This window comes from Astatotilapia calliptera, chromosome 7, assembly GCF_964374335.1.
Source record: "Astatotilapia calliptera chromosome 7, fAstCal68.1, whole genome shotgun sequence".
NCBI classification, from domain to species: domain Eukaryota; kingdom Metazoa; phylum Chordata; class Actinopteri; order Cichliformes; family Cichlidae; genus Astatotilapia; species Astatotilapia calliptera.
The window spans coordinates 25,757,754-25,781,025 of NC_137428.1; the positions used below are offsets into that span (position 1 = coordinate 25,757,754).

At 39.9% G+C, this 23,272-nt stretch overlaps 1 protein-coding gene across 1 annotated transcript; it reads right to left on the minus strand.

The window, feature by feature from the left end:
- Positions 1–3,034: 3,034 nt before the first annotated feature.
- Positions 3,035–14,057, minus strand: ggt5b (gamma-glutamyltransferase 5b). The gene is made up of 12 exons (XM_026173905.2): positions 13,746–14,057; positions 11,693–11,820; positions 11,504–11,599; positions 11,022–11,211; positions 6,531–6,691; positions 6,233–6,379; positions 5,977–6,107; positions 5,212–5,396; positions 5,030–5,121; positions 4,832–4,941; positions 4,637–4,747; positions 3,035–4,432 (listed from the first exon to the last, which is right to left on the minus strand). Exons 1-12 carry the CDS (start codon positions 13,916–13,918, stop codon positions 4,283–4,285), a joined length of 1,674 nt encoding a protein of 557 aa, XP_026029690.1. The 5' UTR covers positions 13,919–14,057; the 3' UTR covers positions 3,035–4,282.
- Positions 14,058–23,272: the final 9,215 nt, after the last annotated feature.

Here is a 23,272-nt window from a genome sequence, read left to right on the forward strand (position 1 = left end):
GTAAACTAACCTCGTCATGCACTGAGTGAAATGAAGGCCACTTTCATGCCTCTATTTAACTAACATCACGGTCAGTGAGTGTTTATGATACCAGACTGTAATTACTCATGGAAACATCCTTTTTCTGCTACTTTTTTCCTTCCTCTGTTTTTCTCTTTTTCACTTTTCACCCCCAGAGGAATAAATCACTTTTGTCATGATCTACTTACAGACAGTTACAGTAAACATGACCCCAGCTGTAACACTGGCAGTGGAAATCTTTGCTTTTTTCTTCTTCCCAGAATTTCATCTCTGCTTATTGCAGATGATGTAGTTCAGCAGTTCACACGCACTGGAGCAGTTTGCGGCCAAGAGTGATGCGGCGGGAACAAGAATTAGCACCTCCAAGTCTGATGCCATGGTCCTCAGCCAGGGAAGGGTGGAGTGCTCACTCTGGGTCAGTGATGAGATGCTGCCACAAGTGAGGGGAGAGGGGAGCAAGTGATTGACAGACGGACTGGGGCGGCATCTGCAGTGATGCACGCACTGTACTGGTCCATCGTGGTAAAAAGAGAGAGGAGCATGTCGATTTACGTCCCTACCTTATAGTCACGAGCTCTGGACAGTGACTGAAAGAACGAGACTGCAGATAGAAGTGGTGCAAATGAGCTTTCTCTGAAGTGTGGCTGACATCTTTCTTAGTGATAGGCTGAAGAGTTTAGACATTTGAAAGGGGCTCAGAGTAGAGCTGCTGCGCCTCTGTGTCGACAGGGTAAATGATTAGTAATGGCAAATGACACCTTTGTACTCCAACTGACCACTTTACATGACTTGCCGACTCATACAAGCACTTCTTTCTATGCTTTATCTACATAAGTGCTTTCTATCTAACATTCAAACACACTCATATGCTGATGGATCCATCGGAGAGGAACTTGGGGCTAGCATCTTGCCCAAGGACATTCTGAGGTACTGTCTGAGTTGCGGCACCTATCCTTCAGGAGAATACTGCAAGTGCTACCTGTAGTGTATTGGTGAGCATACATGGATGCGAGTGTGCCATGACGTTAGCGGCAGCACACAACGTGACCAACGTGGCAGGTATACTGATGTCTTTAGGATGACTTATGAGGACACTGAACAAGTTCAAAGGGCCTATACTCCTGTAAGGTAACACATAGCTTCAAACATTTAAAAGACAAATTCATCTCTATCCTCTCTTCTCACAAAGGGACCAAAACTTGCCAACTTGTATAAGTGAAAACTGCTTTTGGAGCCAGCCTCAAGAGGCCGTTTGAAGTCCTTGCCTGTAACTGTAACTTGCTTGTACTTGTTTCTCTGCATGCAAACATATTGACTACCACTAGCTTACAGCTTCAGTACAGCGGAGGTGAGGTCTTTAACTTTCATTAAACTACAATGGGCACACAAAGCAGGCTAATATCCCCATTCTGACAGTTACAGTTACATCAGAAAAAATGTTTGGCCGCTGAAATATTCCCGCTCCTGGAACAAACCTCGGACGCAGTGCTATTTTTCACAACGTTGCTCAAGGCTGGATAAAAGCCAGTGGTTTTATTTTACATAAATAAAGCCAAATGTCTCCTGCAGGGGGAAATAGGGGGAGAACTACCTGCCGAGAGGTATGATTTAATGTCTGTGTGCGCGTAGTTATTAAAGTGAGACTCATTCGCATTGCAAAATCCATGTTGATGCTCGAATTCTTTGATGTAAGCCTCAGAGAGAAGATCATTTTTCACAAAGATATCTTCCTACACATACAGGCTCTTACTGAACCTGACCTAATTTATGTTTTTTTTTGTTTTTACATATTTTAAAAGAAAAGAAGAAAAGAACAAAAATAGAAGAACTATAAAAAATGTGTAGATGACTGTACTGTGGCGAGTAAGACAGTGCTACGGTTTTTTGTTTTTTTTTTTTTTCCACTCCAGATATTCCACGTACATTTTATGTTTTACCTGAACAGTTGGTCTTGATTGTTATATAATGTTATGATGTAATGACCTCTCGCCTGAGATTTGAGATGTGTATTTTTGACTTTTATTGCTCTCTGTTATCTGGTGTTTGGGCACTCTCTCACCTGTGAACCATTACCATCCATTGGCGGTTTTGCCAGTAGTGGCAGGAGCAGGTGTAGAGTTACAGTAATTGGGGGGAAAGTGCAATCCCACCATGTGTGCCAATATTACATTTAACATACCACAATTTTATTTGAATTCACAATTATTTTATTTTTATTATCCTGAGCTGCTACCTCCTGTGCTTACAGCTGCTCTGAGAAGAAGCTGCAAAAAATTAAAAATAAATAAAAAATCTAAAAATTTTCCTTCAGGGCCCAATTAAGCAAAGTCTCACTTCCACATATGATTAAATTCAAAGTTATGCAACTCAGACCAATTGACTAACCCTCTAAGCTAGGAAAGAAAAAAATCCCAATTCTCTGTGTATATCAGAGTCTACGTGTAGTTTTAATTTGACTCATTGCCTCGAATGGCATTGTGACAAATGCATATAATGACACAGAAACTGACATAATAAAAGCATCAAACTACTGTTAAGATAATTTGCCTCATCAAAGGACTTTGTGAGCGAAAGTGTGCTGAATCATCACAGGATTATTTAACCGCTCCGCTCTGAGAGAGAAAGACTATTTCTGCACCCTTTAAAGTGATGGCTCACTTTAAGTGGTTGTTATTTATACAAAGAGGGCAAGATCGTGGCACTAAAGTCGTGAAGTTGCAACTTATCCAGATTAACTCATTTGTCATACAACAAAAGACAGTGGTGCTTCACACGGAGTAAAATTTGCATGTTCTCATAACTCTCATCTAGAGCCTCAAAGGAGAACGGAGCAGAATCCACTTAAGAAATCATTACTAATTCATAAGTTTCTCTGCTGAAATGTATCTCATTACTGCTTTCTTTGTTCCACTGCTGCTCTGTATAAACGCACAAGGCAAAAGGGGAAAGCACCAAATAGAATTATTCCCATCATACTGTACTAACAACCAGGAATATGTGTTTAAAGAAAGAGTTTGTGGTTTAGAAGGATTTTTATTACAAACAATACAAAATATGTTCATAAAACATAAAAAACCAAAATATTCAAGGTGTGTTAAAATATATAAAGTACATTTTTGGGGGAGGCTTTTTTTTGGATTAGGTTATTTCACATAGAGTAACACATTTAAGGTCACAGTAAAAGTTCCTTGTTGAGGAAGCTGCCAGGATGTCACTTTAAAAAGGTTATATGGCTCATCTTGAGTTAATATTTCTTACAAAGAATTACATGTTTCAATAACTGATTTAGCAGACACACTCAGTGCACATTTCTCCAACAGTGCATGAAATCAAATACGAGCACCTTTGTGGCTGGAGTGATCATTTGTGTATCCGTTGGTCAGATATTAACATTTCAGTTTAGCTCCCTACTCTTGCTGAGCACACGTAGGCAAAACTAAAAGTAGCTGTGACGAGGCAGGCGGCCCGCGTGGTCGACCAAAAGCAGTTTTCAAACAGTCAGTGTGGCCGGCTGAATTTTGTGACATTGGTTTTTGACAAACCAATAAAAGTCATCGTCCTCTTTGACTACTGTCATCAAGGCTAGTGCCATAAAAACGAACAAGTGCGTATGTACTTAAGACGGAGCATTTCAAACATTCACAACACTTCAGAGACCGCTTTCCTAGCTGAACATTGTCCTGAACTTTCTGTAGCTGTGCATGCTCCCGGTACACACAGCGACTGTATTTTCTTATCTCATTGTTTTTATGGGAATTCTCAATGACTGCATAAAAAAAGAAACATACAGAAACTTGTCAACGCCCGCTGAAGGTAGAAAGGTTGACACATGGATGAAAGCAAAGTTCACTGGAAACGGTGTGTCACATATATTACATCATCTCAGGGCACTTTCCTGCAATAGCTCAATGGTGCTCGACTGGAAACAAACTCCACCTGTGTGTGCCTATTTCCTAATATCTACATAGATGTAGTTGATGAATAGAAATTTAAACACCCTTATATTTATATATTTAGTGCAGATTTCACCTCAACATAAATTGGGTTTCTATAGCCTGGAGTGATTGGATTTGAAGCAATTATAAATTGGAGTTATCCTCTAAGGTGAGTAGTTTCCTGATTGGTCCAGTTGGATGGAGCCACAGCACCTTTTGTTCACCTTTTATTTGTCAGTGTTTCCGCACATATGGTTACTTTTAATGCTGAAGGGTCAGTTAGTCTAAAGGGCAGAGATAAGTGGAAAGGTCACGCATCCTTGTGGTCAGTATCCAGCTGACATTCCCATCTTCCTGCTGTCAGACACAGCAGCAATGCAGTTGTTCTCCTTTTCCACAGCATTGACCACATTGAGAAAGTATTGCCAGTTCCCGGTTTTGTGTTTAAGCTGTTCCTTTAAGCTTTTTGACACAGACTGAGGGTACACAACACACACACAGACAAAACATTAATACTACTTATCCTTAAGAGATTACAGAAAAATTAAATCTGCCTTTGTAGGATTATGGACCGCTAATCTTCTTCAGAATCCATTATTACAGATGATTTTTTTCTGATAGACAGTCTAGTGAATTTGAATATCATTAATGGATAGCAAGGATAAAGGGAAGTACTTCACCTCATCAAAACCAGGTTCAAAATTTACGTCGTTCTTTGAGTCGATGAAGATTATGCGCTCAGTAATGGCATCTTTCAAGCTCATCCCCAGCCACTGGTGATTTATTATAGACTGCAAGGATAAAAGAACTGTGAGTAAACAAACAAAGAAGTATACAAACAAGGAAACAAATAGAGTTTTTAATTATTGAATTACCAAGGCCATTGCCGGCGTAATCAGGCTTCCTCCCGATCCACCAATTATAAGAAGACCTCCAGACTTTGACTCCAGTATCACTGGACTCATTGAGGATGGAGGTCGTTCGCCTACGTAAAAATAAAACATCAGATGGAAATCAGACTCGGTGATGAGATCGTGAAACGTCTGTAATTTAGTTGTCGTATATAACTTCACCTGCCCTCAGTGTGTCTGCTCTCCCGCAAAAGTCAGCCAGCTCATTGTTGAGGATGATGCCTGTACGTGGAGAGTAAATCATTCCTCCAAATCTACAGAACAAAGGGTACTCAGTCAGCTGAGGGGATGATGGGTACACCCAACATTAGTATGTTTCCTATAACACAACTCTTCCTGCTCACACTTGGTTTATGGTGCTTGTGGCAGAGACGGCCAGGCCATCTTCATCCAGGACAGACACGTGTGTCGTCCCAATGTGATCTGAAGAAGGTGCGACGTTGTAGTAAGAGTTGTCATGGGTCATGTTTGAAGAAATCATCTTCCTGATGCGATCAATGAAGGTGGGATCAATCAAGTGCTCTGCACACTAAAAGGAGAGCATCATTAAACATTTCCAAGATATCCCAGATATTACTGGTTTGAGATGTAGAAACCCCATCCTAAAAGTTGGGATGCTTTATAAAATGTTTCGAAAGACACATTGAAAGTGTCATAAACCCACATTTTGTTCACAGCAGAACACATGTCAAATGTTTAAAGTGAGAAAATCTACTATTATTAAAAAAAGAAAGAGGTAATTTAGAAATTGATGTCAGCAACACGTCTCAAAAACGTTGAGAGAGGGCCGTGTTTACCACTTCTTCTTTTATCAACAGTCTGCAAACATCTGGAACTGAGGAGACCAGCTGCTGGGCTCCTCAGTTCATCTGTACCTTCTGTAGATGGATTGTTTTCATTTCTATCAATCAATGCAAAGTCCCTTCATTCTTAACATATTATAGATATCCATCTTGAGTTTTTTGAGCAGTTAATATAAATAATATAATAAAATATAAAATACATGAAACAATACATAATATATACCTAGACTTTAGAATTCAATTTCTTGCCCTTGTATTAAAAATGTCCCCAGTTCCAATAAGAAAAAAGATATTTCAGATCCCAACCTTGCCGTTATTAAACTTTGGATCACAAATGCTCTTCTTCTGTCCATTAGCAAATTTAACTGCCTCTATAAAATGATGGTACATCTCAATCTTCTTGTCACCAACCAGAGAGTTTGGCGTCAGCGAGAACCCTGCAGAAAAGACAGTGATAATGTTTTTAAGCTTTTGTGAGCTAAGAACTGTTTAACTGTTTCTTTAAATTGAAATTTCATCCAGCTGTTACAGCGGAAAAAGAAAATCACACAAAACACGACACCTTCCATGAGTTTGAGAATGAAGGCAAGCAGGGCGCCTCCAGCAGGGGGTGGAGGGATGTAGAGTTTAGCATCTCCCAAAGGAACAGTCCAAGCATCTTGGACCTGCACCTGGAATGACCTCAAATCCTCTATAGTCAAGGTCCCACCTGAGACAGACACACAGAACGTATATAACAAACTTTGCCCTAAATTAGATTAAATTTTTTTCATAACACTGAGTAAAAGTCATTTTTCCATTCCATTTAATTCCTTTTCAAACACAAACCCTCAGGCTGCTAATGCTGACATTGCACCAACCTGCAGCTGTTATGTCTTGGATTAAGTCATGCCCTATCTTGCCAGTGTAGAAATCCTCTGCTCCTTTCTCTGCAATGGTTTCCATGGTTTCTGCAAGTTTGGAAAACTTTACGATTTCGCCTGTGCTCAGAACAGTTTTGTTCTTGTGGCAAAAAATTTCACTGTAAAAAAGAAAAGAAAACACAAACTAAGCAAAAAGGAGAGCAGAGAAAAAGAGACAGAGAGCTGTCAAAACCAAAAACTGATGAAGGGTCAAAGCACTACACCCCGTGCATCCTAACAACATTGCACAGCTAAACCACTTCTGCAAAGAAGAATGGATCGAGATCGCCCTGTGTGGGATCTGCAGCTATTAGAAATCTTTGCTTTAGGACTAAGTAACTCTTTTTCTACTTCTTATTTATTACCTAATCCTACCAGGATTATAAATGTTCAGATATAAAGATGGAAATTTTAAAAAAATTACTTCTTAGTCCACTGAGATGAAGTGCTTGTTTAAACTTGTGACAAAAATGGAGACCATCTAATTTTTGGGCAGAGAGAGAAGACGGTTTGTTAGACTCACTGCAGTATAAACTGAAGCCAGGTTGATTAGTGGCACGCTGCATTGATTGAATAGGAAATTAACACAGCGCAGTCACAGTTCAGGGAAATATTCTTCAGTGGAACTGATAGCTGACAGTTTATCAAGTCCCTTTTAGTTATTTTTCTTGTGCTCTTAGGTCTCAGAAAATTCAGAATATTAAACTAAATAAAAAAAACAACAATCCAAGCACAACAGAGGAGCCAGGAAGTTGAGGGAGATTCAGACAAGACCAGACAAAAACTCACTAAATACCAGAGGTGGGACCAAGTCATTGTTTTGCAAGTCTCAAGTAAGTCTCAAGTCTTTATCCTCAAGTCTCAAGTCAAGTCTCAAGTAATGTCAGGCAAGTCAGAGTCGAGTCTCAAGTCACTGGTGTAAAAGTCCAAGTAAAGTCACAAGCCTGAAACTTTGAATTTCAAGTCCTTTCGAATCTTTAAAAAAAATATGAAAAAAGCATGTTGCAGTTATATGCTAAATGTAAATATTAGACCATGTAATTTTAAAATCTGTGTTTTTCTCAACACGTGACAAAATAGTGAACTTAGAAAATATACACAAATTGTGAAATTGCACCTCTTTAAAATGCAGCTCAATTAAACCTAGCTCCAAGAATAATTTTCACCGACAGTTCTGTGATAAGCTGCATGTTATTCTTGGATGCGGTTGTAGGACCGGTGTTGTGCCAAAAAGTGATTGTCTGCCAAAAACTGATTTCCAGTGTTTCTGTGTATTTTTTATGTGTAATATCTTTACGTATGTTCGTAAATAGACTTCGGTGAACAGGGTTTACAAAGGGGTTATATAGAGAATTAAAACAATATCTGTTTTTCAAGTATCTTTACAACTCTCTGCTATTGTACTTACATTATAACCAATCCGGTCCTTTATCCCCACTTAAAATATTTTTACAGAAATATTGTAATATTTGCTGCCATTTCTGCTGTCCTCTTGGCCAACTTACTCTTACAAAAGACATTTTTAATGTTAATGAGATTTTTTTAACTGCATAAATAAAGGTTATATAAAAGTCACTGCCAAAAACTGATTGCGGCTTCTACCTTGTTACACGAATGTTGTTTGTGGCTCAAGATGACTTTATGTCATCCATGAGGGATGCATTTGACATATGTTTCACATATTATAGCCCAACAAGTTACTTATAGCAGTTTAAATACGAGCAATCAGTTTTTGGCAAATACCGGAAATCAGTTTTTGGCAGACAATCACTTTTTGGCACAACACCGGCTTTAAAATCGCATGACAAAAATATCATACACATTAAAAAAAACTGTATCACCAACGTAGCCTGGAAAACATTTGCTAGTTAGATGAAGTCAGGTATCTCATCGTAGCATATTTATATGCATATTTATAATCATACGGTTCTTGGAGTGAGTGCATACACTCATGAAGTTTAGTAACTTCAGGTCACTGCAACAAGCCCAGGTACAGTTTACCGACGGATGGGTGCAGGACCTTGAAATGCACCGTGTAGAACGAAAGACCATCATACGTATCATAAGTTTACCAGTCTCACAAATCGTCTTCATAAATACACATTCCTTAACCGTTTATTAATAGGACCTTTGAGCTCAACGGTAATTAATTAGCAGTGGAAATAATTTCTGGTAGCATCACAGAAATGTAGCAGTGACAATAATACTGTATGCTGTAATCGTACTGGGCAATTAGTGATACAAAAAACCTGTTTTATCCTGTGAATAAAAGTATATGTTTTTGTCAATGTACCATAATAACAGAAGCGAAACGCAATATTGTGTCAGGACAATTCACTATTTATGCACAATAAATAAAGGAGCATAGCGCGACCATTTCTGTTCAGCGCCAGACTTGCTTGTAACCTATATCACTAATTATGTTATGAAAATGACGCATTAACTACAACAGCAGACTGACCTTTGTGTAAATGCTTGGAGCAGACTAACCTGTGAGCTGGAGTGTTCTGGGACGTTATATTTGATCTTTGAATGGCTGCAATCCAGTCGCGTCTTTGTTACTTCGGAAACATGGCTCGAACAATTTCTCTTCAACGACGTAATCCGATAACAACCGATCTCTTTACCCGTCGGCTTCCCGTGGCTGTCATGCGACCGGCTATTGCAGTTAATAATACAACAGCTTCTTGACATTTTTGTGTTTCTTTTTATCGCTGTGTGACTGATTTCAATTGAAAGCCTGCGTGCGCTAGTACCGCTTGCCACGAGTTCCCAGAATCCTTTGCGGTTCTACCCGTGAATGACGTCACATTTTCAATCTCTATATAATATGCATGTTAAATTTTATATTTGGGGTAAAATATCAAGTCTTTTCAAGTAAACCGGTTCAAGTCCAATTCAAGTCCCAAGTCATTGGTGTAAAAGTCCAAGTCAAGTCACAAGTCTTAGAACATTTTTTCAAGTCAAGTCTAAAGTCATAAAATTAATGACTCGAGTCTGACTCGAGTCCAAGTCATGTGACTCGAGTCCACACCTCTGCTAAATACATAACACGGAATATGGGATTGAAACAAAATTACAGAAACCACACTTTAACTTTAAACAGGAAGTAAACTGAAGGACACAGCACAAAGCTGATAATTAAAAGAAAACAAAAACAAAACTGGATCATAAAGTCGGTGGCTCTGTTTGGAAGAACTGATTGCACTTTGGCATTAGAAGCAGCCATTTTCATTCTTGCACCCAAAATGTCCTTTTCACTGGTCTTGATTAGAAAAACATTTTCAGTTTAAAAGCTGATTAGACGAGGCATTTCTAACTCTGAAAAGAGAGCTCCAGAAAAATGGCTAATCACCATATTTGTTACCACATTAGATCTTGAATGCATTAGGAATGCAACATGCTGATCAAATGGCGCTGACGTGAATGCCCTGAAAGCACTGCTGAGGCAGCATATATCACTGAGACCCAAATCAAAAGAAACTCTGGATAAACAAGACTCGTCATTGACCCTAGAGCCGAGTGTGTGCCTCAACCACCCACACGCACAAAATTGTACTCAATCCATCAACCCTCTTACAGATTGAGACACTGACAAACACAAAGATAATCATTCCCTTTCAGCAAACACACCTTTTTAAATGACTGACTCAGCTAAAATCTACCCCGAGGGCAGTGAGTCGAAGCAGGTTTGCCTCTGATCATCTAAGCAGTGCTCCATAATTTTACCTATTAGTTTAAAAGCTTTCTGAGATTACCTTACAGTAGAATTGGGTCACTTGGTGTTTACTACAATTTTTTTTTTATCTTCAATCTCACAGGAATCCAGATTTGCACCTGACAGTGATGCACTTTTTAAAGATCCAAGTGCAATAGGTTTTCTAATCACCACTTATTTTCCTCTGATTCCCTTCGCTATCGTAAACATTAAAAAACTCTGTTTGTGCACACACTTTTGGCCCGGCATCCAAAAAGGAAATGCAATCTTTCAGGTATTCCCCATGATACCTGAGTCCTGGCTGCGTCTCACAAACATTTTTTGGATGAAGGTTAATGCTACCTTTGTCTCTGAGCTGGTAAATCCTGGTCCTGAGTCACGTTAAGAAAAACAATGTGCACTCTTATGTCATTAAAAATAACAATGCTTCACTGAGAACAATGAGCGTGGTGCCTGGCCTAAACTATTACGCAATGTGTAAAGTTAAATTCTCTTTGAGATGTTACATAAAACTATCACAAAATTAGTATAACCAGGGATTTACAGGAGAGGCCTTCGCTCCAGGATTTCTGCAGTGACAGCTGCATGAAATAGGCTCCAGCTAGGATTACAAATGCTTTTAGTTCATTGGTGCCATCAAACATGTGATTTAAAACACAATTTTTTCTTTGCAAGCATTATTAATAAAAAAAAATATCTTAAGTCACAGAGGAGTAATTGAAAAGCTGTACCAGAGAGACGATGTTTGTATGTTTCTTTTCACAAAGGACACGATTTTTCCCAGATAGGGTGACAGAGGGATGCCCTCCCTAGCCAGTTTAATTGTTGGTTCAAAAAGCCTGGCCCAGGGCAGCTTCCCGTACTGTTCGTGAATTGCCTCATAGCCTCGCAGCTCTCCGGGAACGCCGACCCACTGGCTGCCTTCAATGTAAAAATGAGAAAAGTAGTGCAGGTAAATTAGACTAATGGTGGAAAACTGTTTGCAAAATATGACAAAATGTTAATTGATAAGGAAGATCTAACCTTACCAGCACAACTAGAGCACTAACAACTTAAGCTACAATCACTGTATAAACAATACATAGTGATACTAAGTACATAAGTGGATAAAAACGGCATCTTTTAAAATTAAATAAATGAATTTCTGTAAAGTGAGAAACCACAAGGACAAAATCTGTAACTGGATATTGATAAGTGCTGTAAATCTACCTACCTGTGGAAAAACTGAAGAAAGTGGGACACTCCTTTAACAGGTTCTGTCTGAATGACTGTGGGACAGTTTCTCTGAAGTTGTAGACTTTAATGTTGCCTTAAAATAGATGAGAAATCCAATTGGTTGGTCTAATCAATCACTGCTGTGGAGAAATACAATTTACGAAACACGTATCAGTAGATGACTTACCTTTCTTATCTCTTATAGTTATTATAGAGCCCCCTCCAATCCCCATGCTCTGAGGATTGACCACAGATGTGCACAGAAGAGCTGCAATGGCGCCATCTACTGCTGATCCACCCTGCTGAAGCATATTCCTGGAAGAGGGTTTAATTTTATTTATGGGAAATGTGTAAACACTCATTGCACACGCTCCGACTTACACGTGGCTTTAATTATTGAACCTGGTGTTTGAGTACTTGAAGATGCCACAGTACGGTGACGGCTGCCAGTGGGCATGTTCGAACCACATCCTGCTGTTTGAGGTTGACCTCAGGTGACATACCAGGAAGTCGCTGACCATAGTGGTGTTCTTTCTTTTCTTTCTCTTCTTTTTTTTATTTGACTCATAAGGTAACCTGGCTCTAAAAAAAGAAATGTAACTCACATTTCTCACTCGGATTATCTAAGTTAGCTGTGACATAAACAACTTAATCCTGACTGGACCGTATTTGAATAGCCCTGAATGGGCCCTTTCACCAGTAGCCTGGCGTGGGATCAAGTGTAGTCACTGAGCTACAAGAGGAAGCACTGTTGGGAATGTTTTGCTTCTGATGGTCAGTGAATAAGGTCTGACCGAATGAGTGATTATCTTACAAATCTGTGAGCATAAGTAACACAGAGCAGGCAACCAAAGGAGCTTTACAATGAAACATGAGTTGGGAAAAATTGGGGATGTTCACGGGGTGGGGGAGCTGAAAGAATTTTGGAGGTTTGAAAACTCAAACTGAAACTTGATAGCTCATCTGTCCGCAGTGAGTGTTGGTGCACACACAGACATATAAAGAGCTCTATTTGCTGCCCATCTACTGTAGAAGAACAAGGTCAGTATGATTAAACAACAAAAAGCTGATGTGTTTCAGGTTTCTTTGATTACTTGAAGTTGTGTCCTGTTGGCACAGTGCCCGGTGGTTTTACCTGCCTGAACAAATTTAGTGTGTTGGCTTTGAAGTGGGAAATGAACCCTCTTTAAACTTTGGCAGAGAACAGACAGAGATATATCTATCTGCAGGAAGCAGGAAAGGGTATGCTCACATCTAGTCGGGTGGGATGGGGGGGACAATAAAATAATCTGCTGAGCTTTATTTGCAGTTACTGTGTTGATTGATTAATGGCTTGCTCACTGCAGAACAAATAACTCAACCACAGAGTGCATTAGAGAAACAGCTCAGACCTTCACTGCCCAGTCAGAAAAGCTAATATCAGTTACTGAGTTTTTCTTTTACAGTTACAAGCACAAGTACTGAGGTACAGTGTGCTGCATGCTTACTGATCTGCAGGTCTTATCTCTGTTCTTCACTGCCTATTAAATCTCTTAAACAGCTTATCACATTGCTCAGTTCAGCTTTTTTCTTTAGAGTTGGAAGGTCCAGTCTAATAGTTCTGTCAAACAGTATTGTGAATTGTTGCCATGCAGCACTGGGTAAGCGCTACAGGTCAGTTAATTTGTGAAGCACCCTGAGGGTAGAAAGTTGCAGTGGTATGCATTGTTTGAGCTTCTGACTGTGAGGCTGGAGTTGTTTTGCTGCTACTAGTGAGTAGTTTTGGTTTGGCGATAGAGGTGTTTTTCTTCTGTTTAACCATCTCCTCCAAGTTGTACAGTCTATTTTTTAAAATTTTTATTTATTTATTTATTTTCTTTACTGTTGGCTGACAGATTGCTGAGTGGGACAAGGTGCACACTGGCTCCTCATGGAGTGCCAGCTGGGTTCAGAAGGAAGCATGCACAGTCTTACTGAATATAACATGAACGAAAGCATGCTTAAAATGAAAATACTGTATCTAAGATCTATAAACACACACACACACACACACACACACACACACACACACACACACACACACACACACACACACACACACACACACACACACACACACACTAAAATCATAATTAAAAACCTCCTTACTATTTCTAAAAAGAATTAGTATAAAAGACAAAATCCAGTCGAATTCAATACTTTCTTTTTCTTCCAGCTTTAGCTTTCCACTATAGAGAGGACTTTAATAGACAAAAACGTACCTGCCAATCTCCGAGCAAATCTGAGAGTCTGCGGCCACCGCCGCTTGCTTGAAGCTGCCGCTGGAACATCTTACGCCCAGAAACGAGGTGAAGCACAGGCACAAGAGCGTAACGATGCAAATAAAACCGATCAAAATAAAGCACCACAGCACCCAGGGCTTATATTTGGCCATTTTGACTTTCTGAGGGGAAAACCTTGCGCCGAAGGAACTTGTTCTTGCTGCCACTAAGTGTGCGCGAGGTCTGCCCAATGATCCAGACGTGGATTACCTCCCTCCCTGCCTCCACCAGCCTCTTTTAAGAAATGGCTAAACTGAAACTGAAGATAGGACCGGATGAGTAGTACAATGACTACAGCATGCCACTAAACCTTAATTGTCCTTCTTATATCATGTTAAAATCTCACGAGGGACTTAGCTGTGATTTCCAGGGTGATTTCCATTCGACTCATTGACGTCAATGTCGATAAATGATCTAAAGATGCGACGTTAAAAATAAATTTGTACCCTCTCACTCTCTAAAGCATCCCACCCTGACCCTCAGTGTGTGAAAAACTAGTTTCCTGCTGTCAGACATCCACCACACTGTCTGATGTGAACTCTGTGTCAGCGACCCAGCTGTGACACTGGGGTATTTAAAGAGAGATATCGCAGATGCTGAACTCATCTGCATTAAGACCACAGCAGGCTCCCACTTGTTATTTTAATTGCGCCATCGTAACTGACCTCTGGATGGTAAGACATTGTAAGACAAATTAAACAGCAACACAGAACAACTCCGTGCGTAAAACCTGTAATGGTTTTACGCAAGAGGAGTCTACAAGAAAAAGTGAACCGAGGGGCGCACAGACTGTGAGACAGGAAATAGGACACATAGATTAATAAGAAAAATAGATTAGTAAGAAAAACCCTGCACCAAAAAACACACAAAACCCCCCAAAACAAAGCAAAAACCAACCAACCAAACAAATAAACAAAACCACAACAACAACAAAACAAAACAAGGATGACTTTCAAGGAGTCCACAGCATTCAGATTAGTAAAACTCTAACACCTATTTATCAGATTACATGTTAGGTAAACAGTTTATTCATAGTTTACTTTCTCATGACGTCATTTCCTCCACCTTATCTATCAGTTCGTTTAGAGAAGGCTCATCATGAGAGACGTTACGAAAGCTCTCTCAGTTGTTTACAGAGTTTAAAAGACGTATAAACATTTTTTTTAAATAAAAAAAATAATCACTGGGAATCTGTTCTTGTTTTCATTTTCATTGCTCAAACATTAGATAGTTTTCGATATTTTATTGTCTTTTTATTGATTTCATTTTATTATAGGTGTCTGCAATAGTTCTCATGTAAAGGTGGGAAGTAAGTACAAATACTTCATTACTCTGTAATGCTTTAGAATTTTCAGGTTTCTGTACTTACATATTTATTCTTCAAACAACCTTTTGCCCTGGCTCCCTACGTCTTTACACAAATATGTGGACTTTCGACTTTTCAAAATATATCTTTGTTTTATTATTGCATTAATATAGCACAAAGTTCAGTTACCTTTGTATAAAAATGGAGAGTAGAATTTTACTTCAAAGAGAGCTAGTTTTTAGTTACTTAGTTTGAGTATATTTCAGAGTCTGTACTTTTTCACTTTCACTTGAGTAAAGTGGAGTCAGTACTTCAAGATTTACTGGAGTACTTTTTTTAAACACAGGTGTCAGGTTTATATTGTTGATTGTCATCTGGTTAAGTATAAGAGCCCTTTGTTTAGGTGGACCGCGGCGCTCCTAGCACCAGCTTTGGGGAGTCACCCCCCCCCCCCCCCCCCCCCACACACACACACACACACATACCTACACTATGCACAGACTGGTACTCTTTGAGATGCCATATGTTAATGAACTTATTCATATTCATGTAAACTCAATAAAGAGCAGTGTTACGAGGGAGCAGATCGACTGGGGTGAGCGACAGGAACATGCTTGTCACAGTTCTCTTCCTCGTGCACGAGTAATAGAAATAACTTTGATGACTTGCATCTTGCTTTTGCTGTTGTAGTAGGATTGTTTTGTTCCAGCGAAGGGTTGTGCTAGACGGACCCATCAACAGGTATCTGTATTTCTACTTAAGTAAAGAAAGTCTGTACTTTAACTTCAAATAAATACAATAAAAGTCAAAAACAAACCCAAAAAGAAAGGAAAAAACAAACAAACAAAAAGATCAATGCACAGAGCAAAACTGGTGGTCTGACAGTGTGTTGGAGTCCACTAAAAACACCTCCACCTGGTGACACTGGCATGGGCATGGTTGATTGATTTGAGCCTGAGGTCGAGGGCTGGAGCAGAGATAGAGAAAGACAGTCACACAGAGAGAGAGAAGGAATCCAGTCAGAAAGTAAGAGACAGAAAGTGGGAGGAGAGAAGACGGAGAGTTCTGAGTGCTGATGTCTGCAGCATGATTGCAGCCTTCTTCTTAATGGCCATCTTCCACTGACGTAAGATGGTCCAGATACAATAATCTTTTATTTGGTGAATGTGTTAAAGAGTTATACATTACTGAAGGAAGGGAGGCTCAAGGGTCGCTAGAGCAGACAGAACTACAAAAAGAAGAAGACAGGATTGATCTCCAGGTTGGGAAGCTCTGCTCTCACACCATCACACCTGTCTCCAACTCCTGCAAGCAGTCACAACAGCTACAGTGAGAGAGAAGTGAGCTCTGCAGTGAGAGCCAATCCAGTCTGGGAATCAGTGATTCATGGTGAGTCACCAGCAGGCTTGCTGACTTCAACACTAAAACCTTTAATTATGTATGGAAAATAATATGCACTGTCCCCAAGCCTGTCCACATCAATTTCCAGTAAATGTCCACTTACAAGTTTTTCAAATTATTTGCAGAGGTAGGTGAAAAAACACATTTATACATTTCACAAGTGTCCAACACTAATACTGTCCTTGATTTCCACTTTTTACCAATAGATGTCTTTAAAACATTTAAACTGATATGTCAGGACAAATCCACATACACCATATTGCCAAAAATATTCACTCATCCATCCAAATGATTGAGTTCAGGTGTTCCAATCAATTCGACTGACGCAGGGGCGTGGAATGAAGTGCATAGGCATGCAGACTGCTTCTACAAATGGTTGAGAAAGAATGGGTCGCTCTCAGGAATTCCAGCATAATCCCATGATAGGATGCCAGCCATGCAACAAGTCATGAAATTTCCTTTTTACTTAATATTTTTATATTAGTTTTTTGTGGTATTGTAACACAGTGGATGTGATTGGGAACAATAGCAACTGTGTGGGAGGATATGGCATGTAAAATCACAGTCAGCAGGTGTTGAGGCACATAATATGCACAGGTCCAACTTTCTGCAGAGTCAATTGCTACAAACATCCAAACTTTATGTGGCCGTCAGATCAGCTCAAGAATAGTTTGTGGAGAGCTTCATGAAACAGGTTTCCATGGTGAGCAGCTGCATACAAGCCTTATGTAATGCAAAGTGTTGGATGCAATGGTGTAAACCATCCTACCACTGGACTCTAGAGAAGTTGAGATGTGTTCTCTGCAGCAATGAATCAAGCTTCTCTGTCCTGCAATCAAATGGATGAGCCTGGCAGTTGCTGGGTGAACACTAATTGTCTGGCTGCCGTGTGCCAAGTGTCAAGTTTGGTGGAGGGGGGATTAGTTTGTTAGTTTGGTGTAGTTTTTTCAGGTGTTTTTCAGGACATGGGCTCAACCCCTAGTTCCAGTGAAAGGAACTCTTACTGCTTCAGAATACCAAGAGATTCTGGACAAGTTAAAACTCTTAACTTCGTGCAAACAGTTTGGGGATGGTCTCATCTTGTTCCAACGTGCACACCAGTGCACAAAAAGCAGGGTCCGTAAAGACATGAATGAGTGCGTCTGTTGTGGGAGAACTTGACTAGCGTGCACACAGTCCTGACCTCAATCAAATCTAATTCAACCTTTGTGTTGAATTACAGTGGAAACTATGATTTAGGTCTTCTTGTTCAACATCACTGTCTGACCTCACAAATGGGCTTCTTGAAAAATCGTCAAAAATTCCTATAAACAAACTCCTAAACCTTTTAGAAAGCCTCCTCTTAAGAGTTGAAGCTGTTTGTAAAGGGTGGGCCGATGTCATATAAAACCCTGTGGATTAAGAATGGGATGTCACTCAAATTCATAATCATGTAAAGGCAGACAAGCAAATACTTTTGGAAATATAGAGTACCTTTTACTTTTTTCCTGTAGTAGGCTAAACTTGTGGCAATGACAAAGTCATTGCTCAGTGGACTGAGACAGAAACAACAAGAGGACATGGATTAGCGTTTATTGTCATTTCACTTTGACAGTTATTGTGAGTCATTGTGAAGCTCTGAATGTTGTCTCATTTCTTTGTTCATGCATGCATAGCTACCCATTCAAACTCCAAAACATCTTAAGGTTTTTTTCCCCTCTTTTTGAAATGTTGTAGAAGTGCACCGTAGCTAGCCTGCAGCACATGTGAATCAGAATTACCAGAGCCAAGTCTCTGAAGTGAAAGAGAACGAGTGACAAGATGTGATTAATTCTTAGCTTCTTACATGGTTCCATCATTCTACAGAAAAGGTAAACAGGGATTTCATTGTTTATATTTTTGCTGTTTCAGCACATGAAATGACCAGATGGCCAGTCTATTCTTAAACTGTGAAAAGTGGAAAAAACCCAGACAGGGAACATGTGGTTTGTCCAACATCCCAGACAGTCTGTTCACAAACCTGATGTATAAACTCCACCCTGGATCACTGCATTTCTACCATGCTGGCCACCGTGGAAGCGAGGAACAAGACTGGATTTCTTCCTGTCTGCCGAGCAGACCTGGTAATCTACCAGACGACCACATGCTCAGCCTGATAATCCATGAGATGACTGCACATGATCCCTCTTTGGAGGGAACAGGCAAAGTCATGTGATATATTTAAAGTAGTACACATACATAAAGGTATGGAACCTTGTTTCTGTCAGAAGTTTGACTTACTAACTCAAACTTCTGACAAAACAACTCAAGACTGAGAAAATAACTTTAAGTCTCAAGTTATTAAGTTGAAATTTTGAGATAGTAACCCAAATGTATTGACTTAGGTATGCTAGGTTTTTTTTTTTCCAGTGGCAGAAACAAGGTCCCATATAAAGCTCTCTTTCATATTTTACAAGACAGCTATCAGACCGGTTTGTGAGTTTTTTTCCAGCCCAGTTCCTTTGTTAGCTCTCCTTCCTCCTTTAGACCCGCAGTATCAGTAATCATAGGCCTCAGTTACAGTGAAAGTGAAACACCATGTTTACAGAAACTGTAACACAAATCTTGATGAAATGTGTAACTATAGTCAGCTGTCTGGTTGAGTGGATAGTGTTACTGTAAAGTCAAGAAGAAGAGCCAACAGTGGAGTGAGGGCTGGTGTGTTCAGGGATATAATCAGCTGAAGTCAGATGTGAAGTCCAACAATAGCAAACAAAGACACAAGCGTATATGTTATGCCCCTAGTCTAGGCGGGTAGGGACGCACATAAGGTTGGAGGAGAGAGAGACAAATCCCCGCCCTGGTTCCCAAGCCAAACATCCAAACCAGTTGTGAGTAAAAAAAGTGATTTTATTAAAGGACAAGAAGCATAGCTCCAGGGTGAGCCCAGGCCAAAATAATAAACAAAACCAACTAAGTCCCACCAGAAAAGACTAACTAAACCCTAAGAAAGAAAAAAGAACAAACAAATGACAGAGCTATCCCTCGCTCCCTGACCAAGAAAACAGGAGAAAACGATTCCAAAAGAAAAGGCAGCTCACCCCTTCCGCTTCAGCCCACGAGTGCCTAAGCTCTCAGCTAATGCACTAGGAGCAGCTTTTACAATTCACACTCCCACAAATACACAAGATAAACACAGGCTGGGAAAACCAGGGTCAGGACTGCGACGGCTGTCAGGCTACTCGCTCGTTCCACACTCTCTCTCTCTCTCTCTCCCTGGAGCTGTCAGAGCGGCTTTTTGAATGTGGTCACCTGTTCCATGGTCCAATCAGCTGCTCACTACTCTTCATTAGGGGAGGGACCTGTAAAGAGTCTTAAACACAGTAAAGAGACACAGAACAAACAGCCCACACAGTGTTCTTATGGCCACAGCCGTAACAGTATAATAAAAATTATGGCAAGAGGGTCACCAGATTCCAGTATGTTTAGTGACCTCAGGTGAGACGGTCACTCATTACGGCTCAACATTTTAAAAAATCTGACATCGACTGTCGCCGCCTTGTGTGTTGACTCTTAGGTGGAGCAAGAGCCACTGCACCACAGGAGCCATGAGTCCCAAGCCAAGAGAGAGTGTGTTTGCTCCTGCTATTGGATTGCTGTTATCATTATTATTTTTACTGCTATACTTTTAGTTAATGTATTTTTTTTGCACTACACATATTTTATATGTCATTAGGTCATTTATTGTGGAAATTCTCACGTAGGAACTATTGTACTGCATGTTGGTTCCGCTGGTGCACCTGAGTGAGATGTACACCCATGTTGAAGGATGGAAGTGAAGCAGGAGAGGCCAATTTAAGTCAGAGGATTTTTAAATGTTCTTAAAAGTATCTGTAAGGTGTTTATTTCTGCCTCAAAGCAGGGGTCAGGCAGCAAGGTATGTTTTGTTTTTTATATAGATCATTTATTTGTCTCTATTTCACCCGTCCTCCTATTTCATTGAATTTTTTTCATTTTGTGTTTTAGTTCGACGGTGGCGTAGTTTGTGATCAAGGTGATGCTGTAACAATATCAACCCCAAGATTTTATGACTCACATAAAAGCCAACTCAGTAAAAATAAATCTTTATTGACTTTAAGAAGAGGTGCAAGTGATAATTATAATGAGCAATACGTATGCAGATATTTGTATGTCTTATATGACATGGTCAGAACATTGTATGGTTTGAGAGAGCACTCATATGATTATGGCCACTGCAGCAAAGGGCCAGCTATCATTCAAAACAAGGGGGAAATAGTGTGCACGCTTTCAGAGATGAAACTCCAGACTCCTATGACTGAGCGAAGATGACACATTCACACATTTTCATACATTTCATTTATTTATTTACTTTTACATTTTCATTCAGGCATTAGTTTGGTCAAATGCACATGAGATTATAGTGATGATGTTGGCAAGTTCACATTCATGTTGCTGTTGAGGTGTGGATCTCTTTTTCAGGAAACATGTCTGTGAACTGTGACCCCTGCAGTGGTTTCCGTGACAGGATGATGCCTGTTTTTAATGAAGTCCTGCTTCAGGATCGTGGACATCCAGTACTGATTTGCAGCTTTGTCCCCTGTGCACAGTCTCCTCCAGGTTCTCTGGATCTCTTGATAATATTGTGTACTGTAGTTGGTGGGATAATCAAAGTTTTTAAAAAAAATGCCCCACAGTTTGAAGACACAGTTTGGTTTTCTTTAACCTCTTCCCATCTTTACTTCTGAGAAACTCTGAGAAACATGTTACTGACCTGTTGTCAATTAACCTAAATGTTCCTCCAGCTGTTTCTTCTTAGTATAATGTTTTACAGTCTTTTGTTTCCAACCTTTGAGACATGTTGCTGCAATCAAATTTCAAATGAGCTATTAGCTCTTTTTTGAATTCACAAAATAGTAAAATGTCTCATTTTACGTTTTCAGGTTTTTGCATCCCAACTTCTTTGGAATTGGGGTTTTAGATGTAGAATACATTTTCATAATTAAGAAAAGCACATACAATTGTATGATAAATGGTAAATGGCTTGTATTTGTATAGCGCTTTACTTAGTCCCTATGGACCAGTCATCTACCCACACATCACACACACATTCACGGCAAGCTACATTGTAGCCACAGCTGCCCTGGGGCGCACTGACAGAGGCGAGGCTGCCGGACACTGGCGCCACCGGGCCCTCTGACCACCACCAGTAGGCGACGGGTGAACTGTCTTGCCCAAGGACACAACGACCAAGACTGTCGGAGCCGGGGCTCAAACCGGCAACCTTCCGATTGCAAGACGAACTGCCAACTCTTGGGCCACGAACGTCCCAGTATAATACTCCAGTTTAGCCGTAATGTCTGGTGTTACACATTAAAGTATTTGGACTGTGCTATGTGAAAAACAGCAATAATCAAAAGTAATGCGCCTCCAAAAAACAAAACCACATGCATGCTAAAGTTCTTTAAGGCCGCGTTGGCTTTGTTATAACCACAAACGTAATAAAATCTGAGCTGGGTTTGAGTGCCTACAGCGCTGAAAAGGAGCTGAATCACTTTATTTTCTGCTGCGCTCCAGTAATTAATCTTTACAAAATGCAAATAAGTGTGTCATGATTTCCACTTATGTAAGCACACAGAGATGGTGTATGAAGGATATCATACTGTAGGTCGCTGTGTTCCTATAAATCGCTCGTGGTTATTATTATGTCCTTGATGCGTCATAACTACCCCCACCTCCCAAATTCACCATGCCAGCCTCTAGTCAATCACATCCGCCATCATCGCCACTGCACCTTCACAGCTTTTAGTTCAAGGGATATTTTTTTAAATCATCCTTTTGCAGAGTCTTACTTTTCATTTTCCAGGAGAGAATTAGCATCACTTTTCTTAATATCTTTATGTTTTAGAGTGCACTTATAGGCTGGCAGATCATAACTAAAATTGATGTTTTCTTCTATTCAGACAAGTACATTTCTTTGGGAACTAGCCAGGATGAAATGAAACAGAGGAGCATGAAAAAGATGCACAAGCACATTCAAGATCACTTGGAGTGTGTTCTGAATTCACAGCTATTGCATAACCCCCAAAATATCTGTTTCTTTTAAGCCAACACGTTTATGCAACTATGCTTTGCTGCAGTTCACAGCTGAAGCACTAACATGCAAAATGATACCGATAAAACTTCTCCATCCTGCCGAAGGAATAAAATAAATGTGAAAGGCATGAAGTCAAGATACATTATGTGCTGCTGTTTTTATGTCTGAAATATTTTTTTTTGAAGTAATAAAAGCCAACAATAGCCATTAAAACCATTCATTTTGGATTCTTTTCTGATGTTCCCATTTTATAAAAATTTAGAACGTGGTCATAAAATCTTCACATTTCACTGAACTGCTGCTACAGTTTGTGCATTTGTTTATATTTCATTGGTTTAAAAAAATCCCCACTGAGTTGGTTTACGTTTTATCCCACTTTCACCTTCAGAGCAAAAACCACTTGCTGAGCGTGCTAACGGAAAAACTGATTGAACTGCACCAGTCCTCCATTTACTGTGATGAAACTGTTTTCGGAGTGGGTGGAAATTAAGCAGTTTAAGCTAAAAAAAAAGAAGAAAGAAAGAAAGAAAAGGAATTAACACCTCTCTCATATAGTTGTGGCTGACTGGAAATGAGCACACACGCACATGTCCTTATTTCCACTCACCCAACAAGTAATTTCAAGGAAACTGCAAAACTGTGTTTGATAGTAAAATCCATGAAATCCAGATGTCAGATGTAATGGAT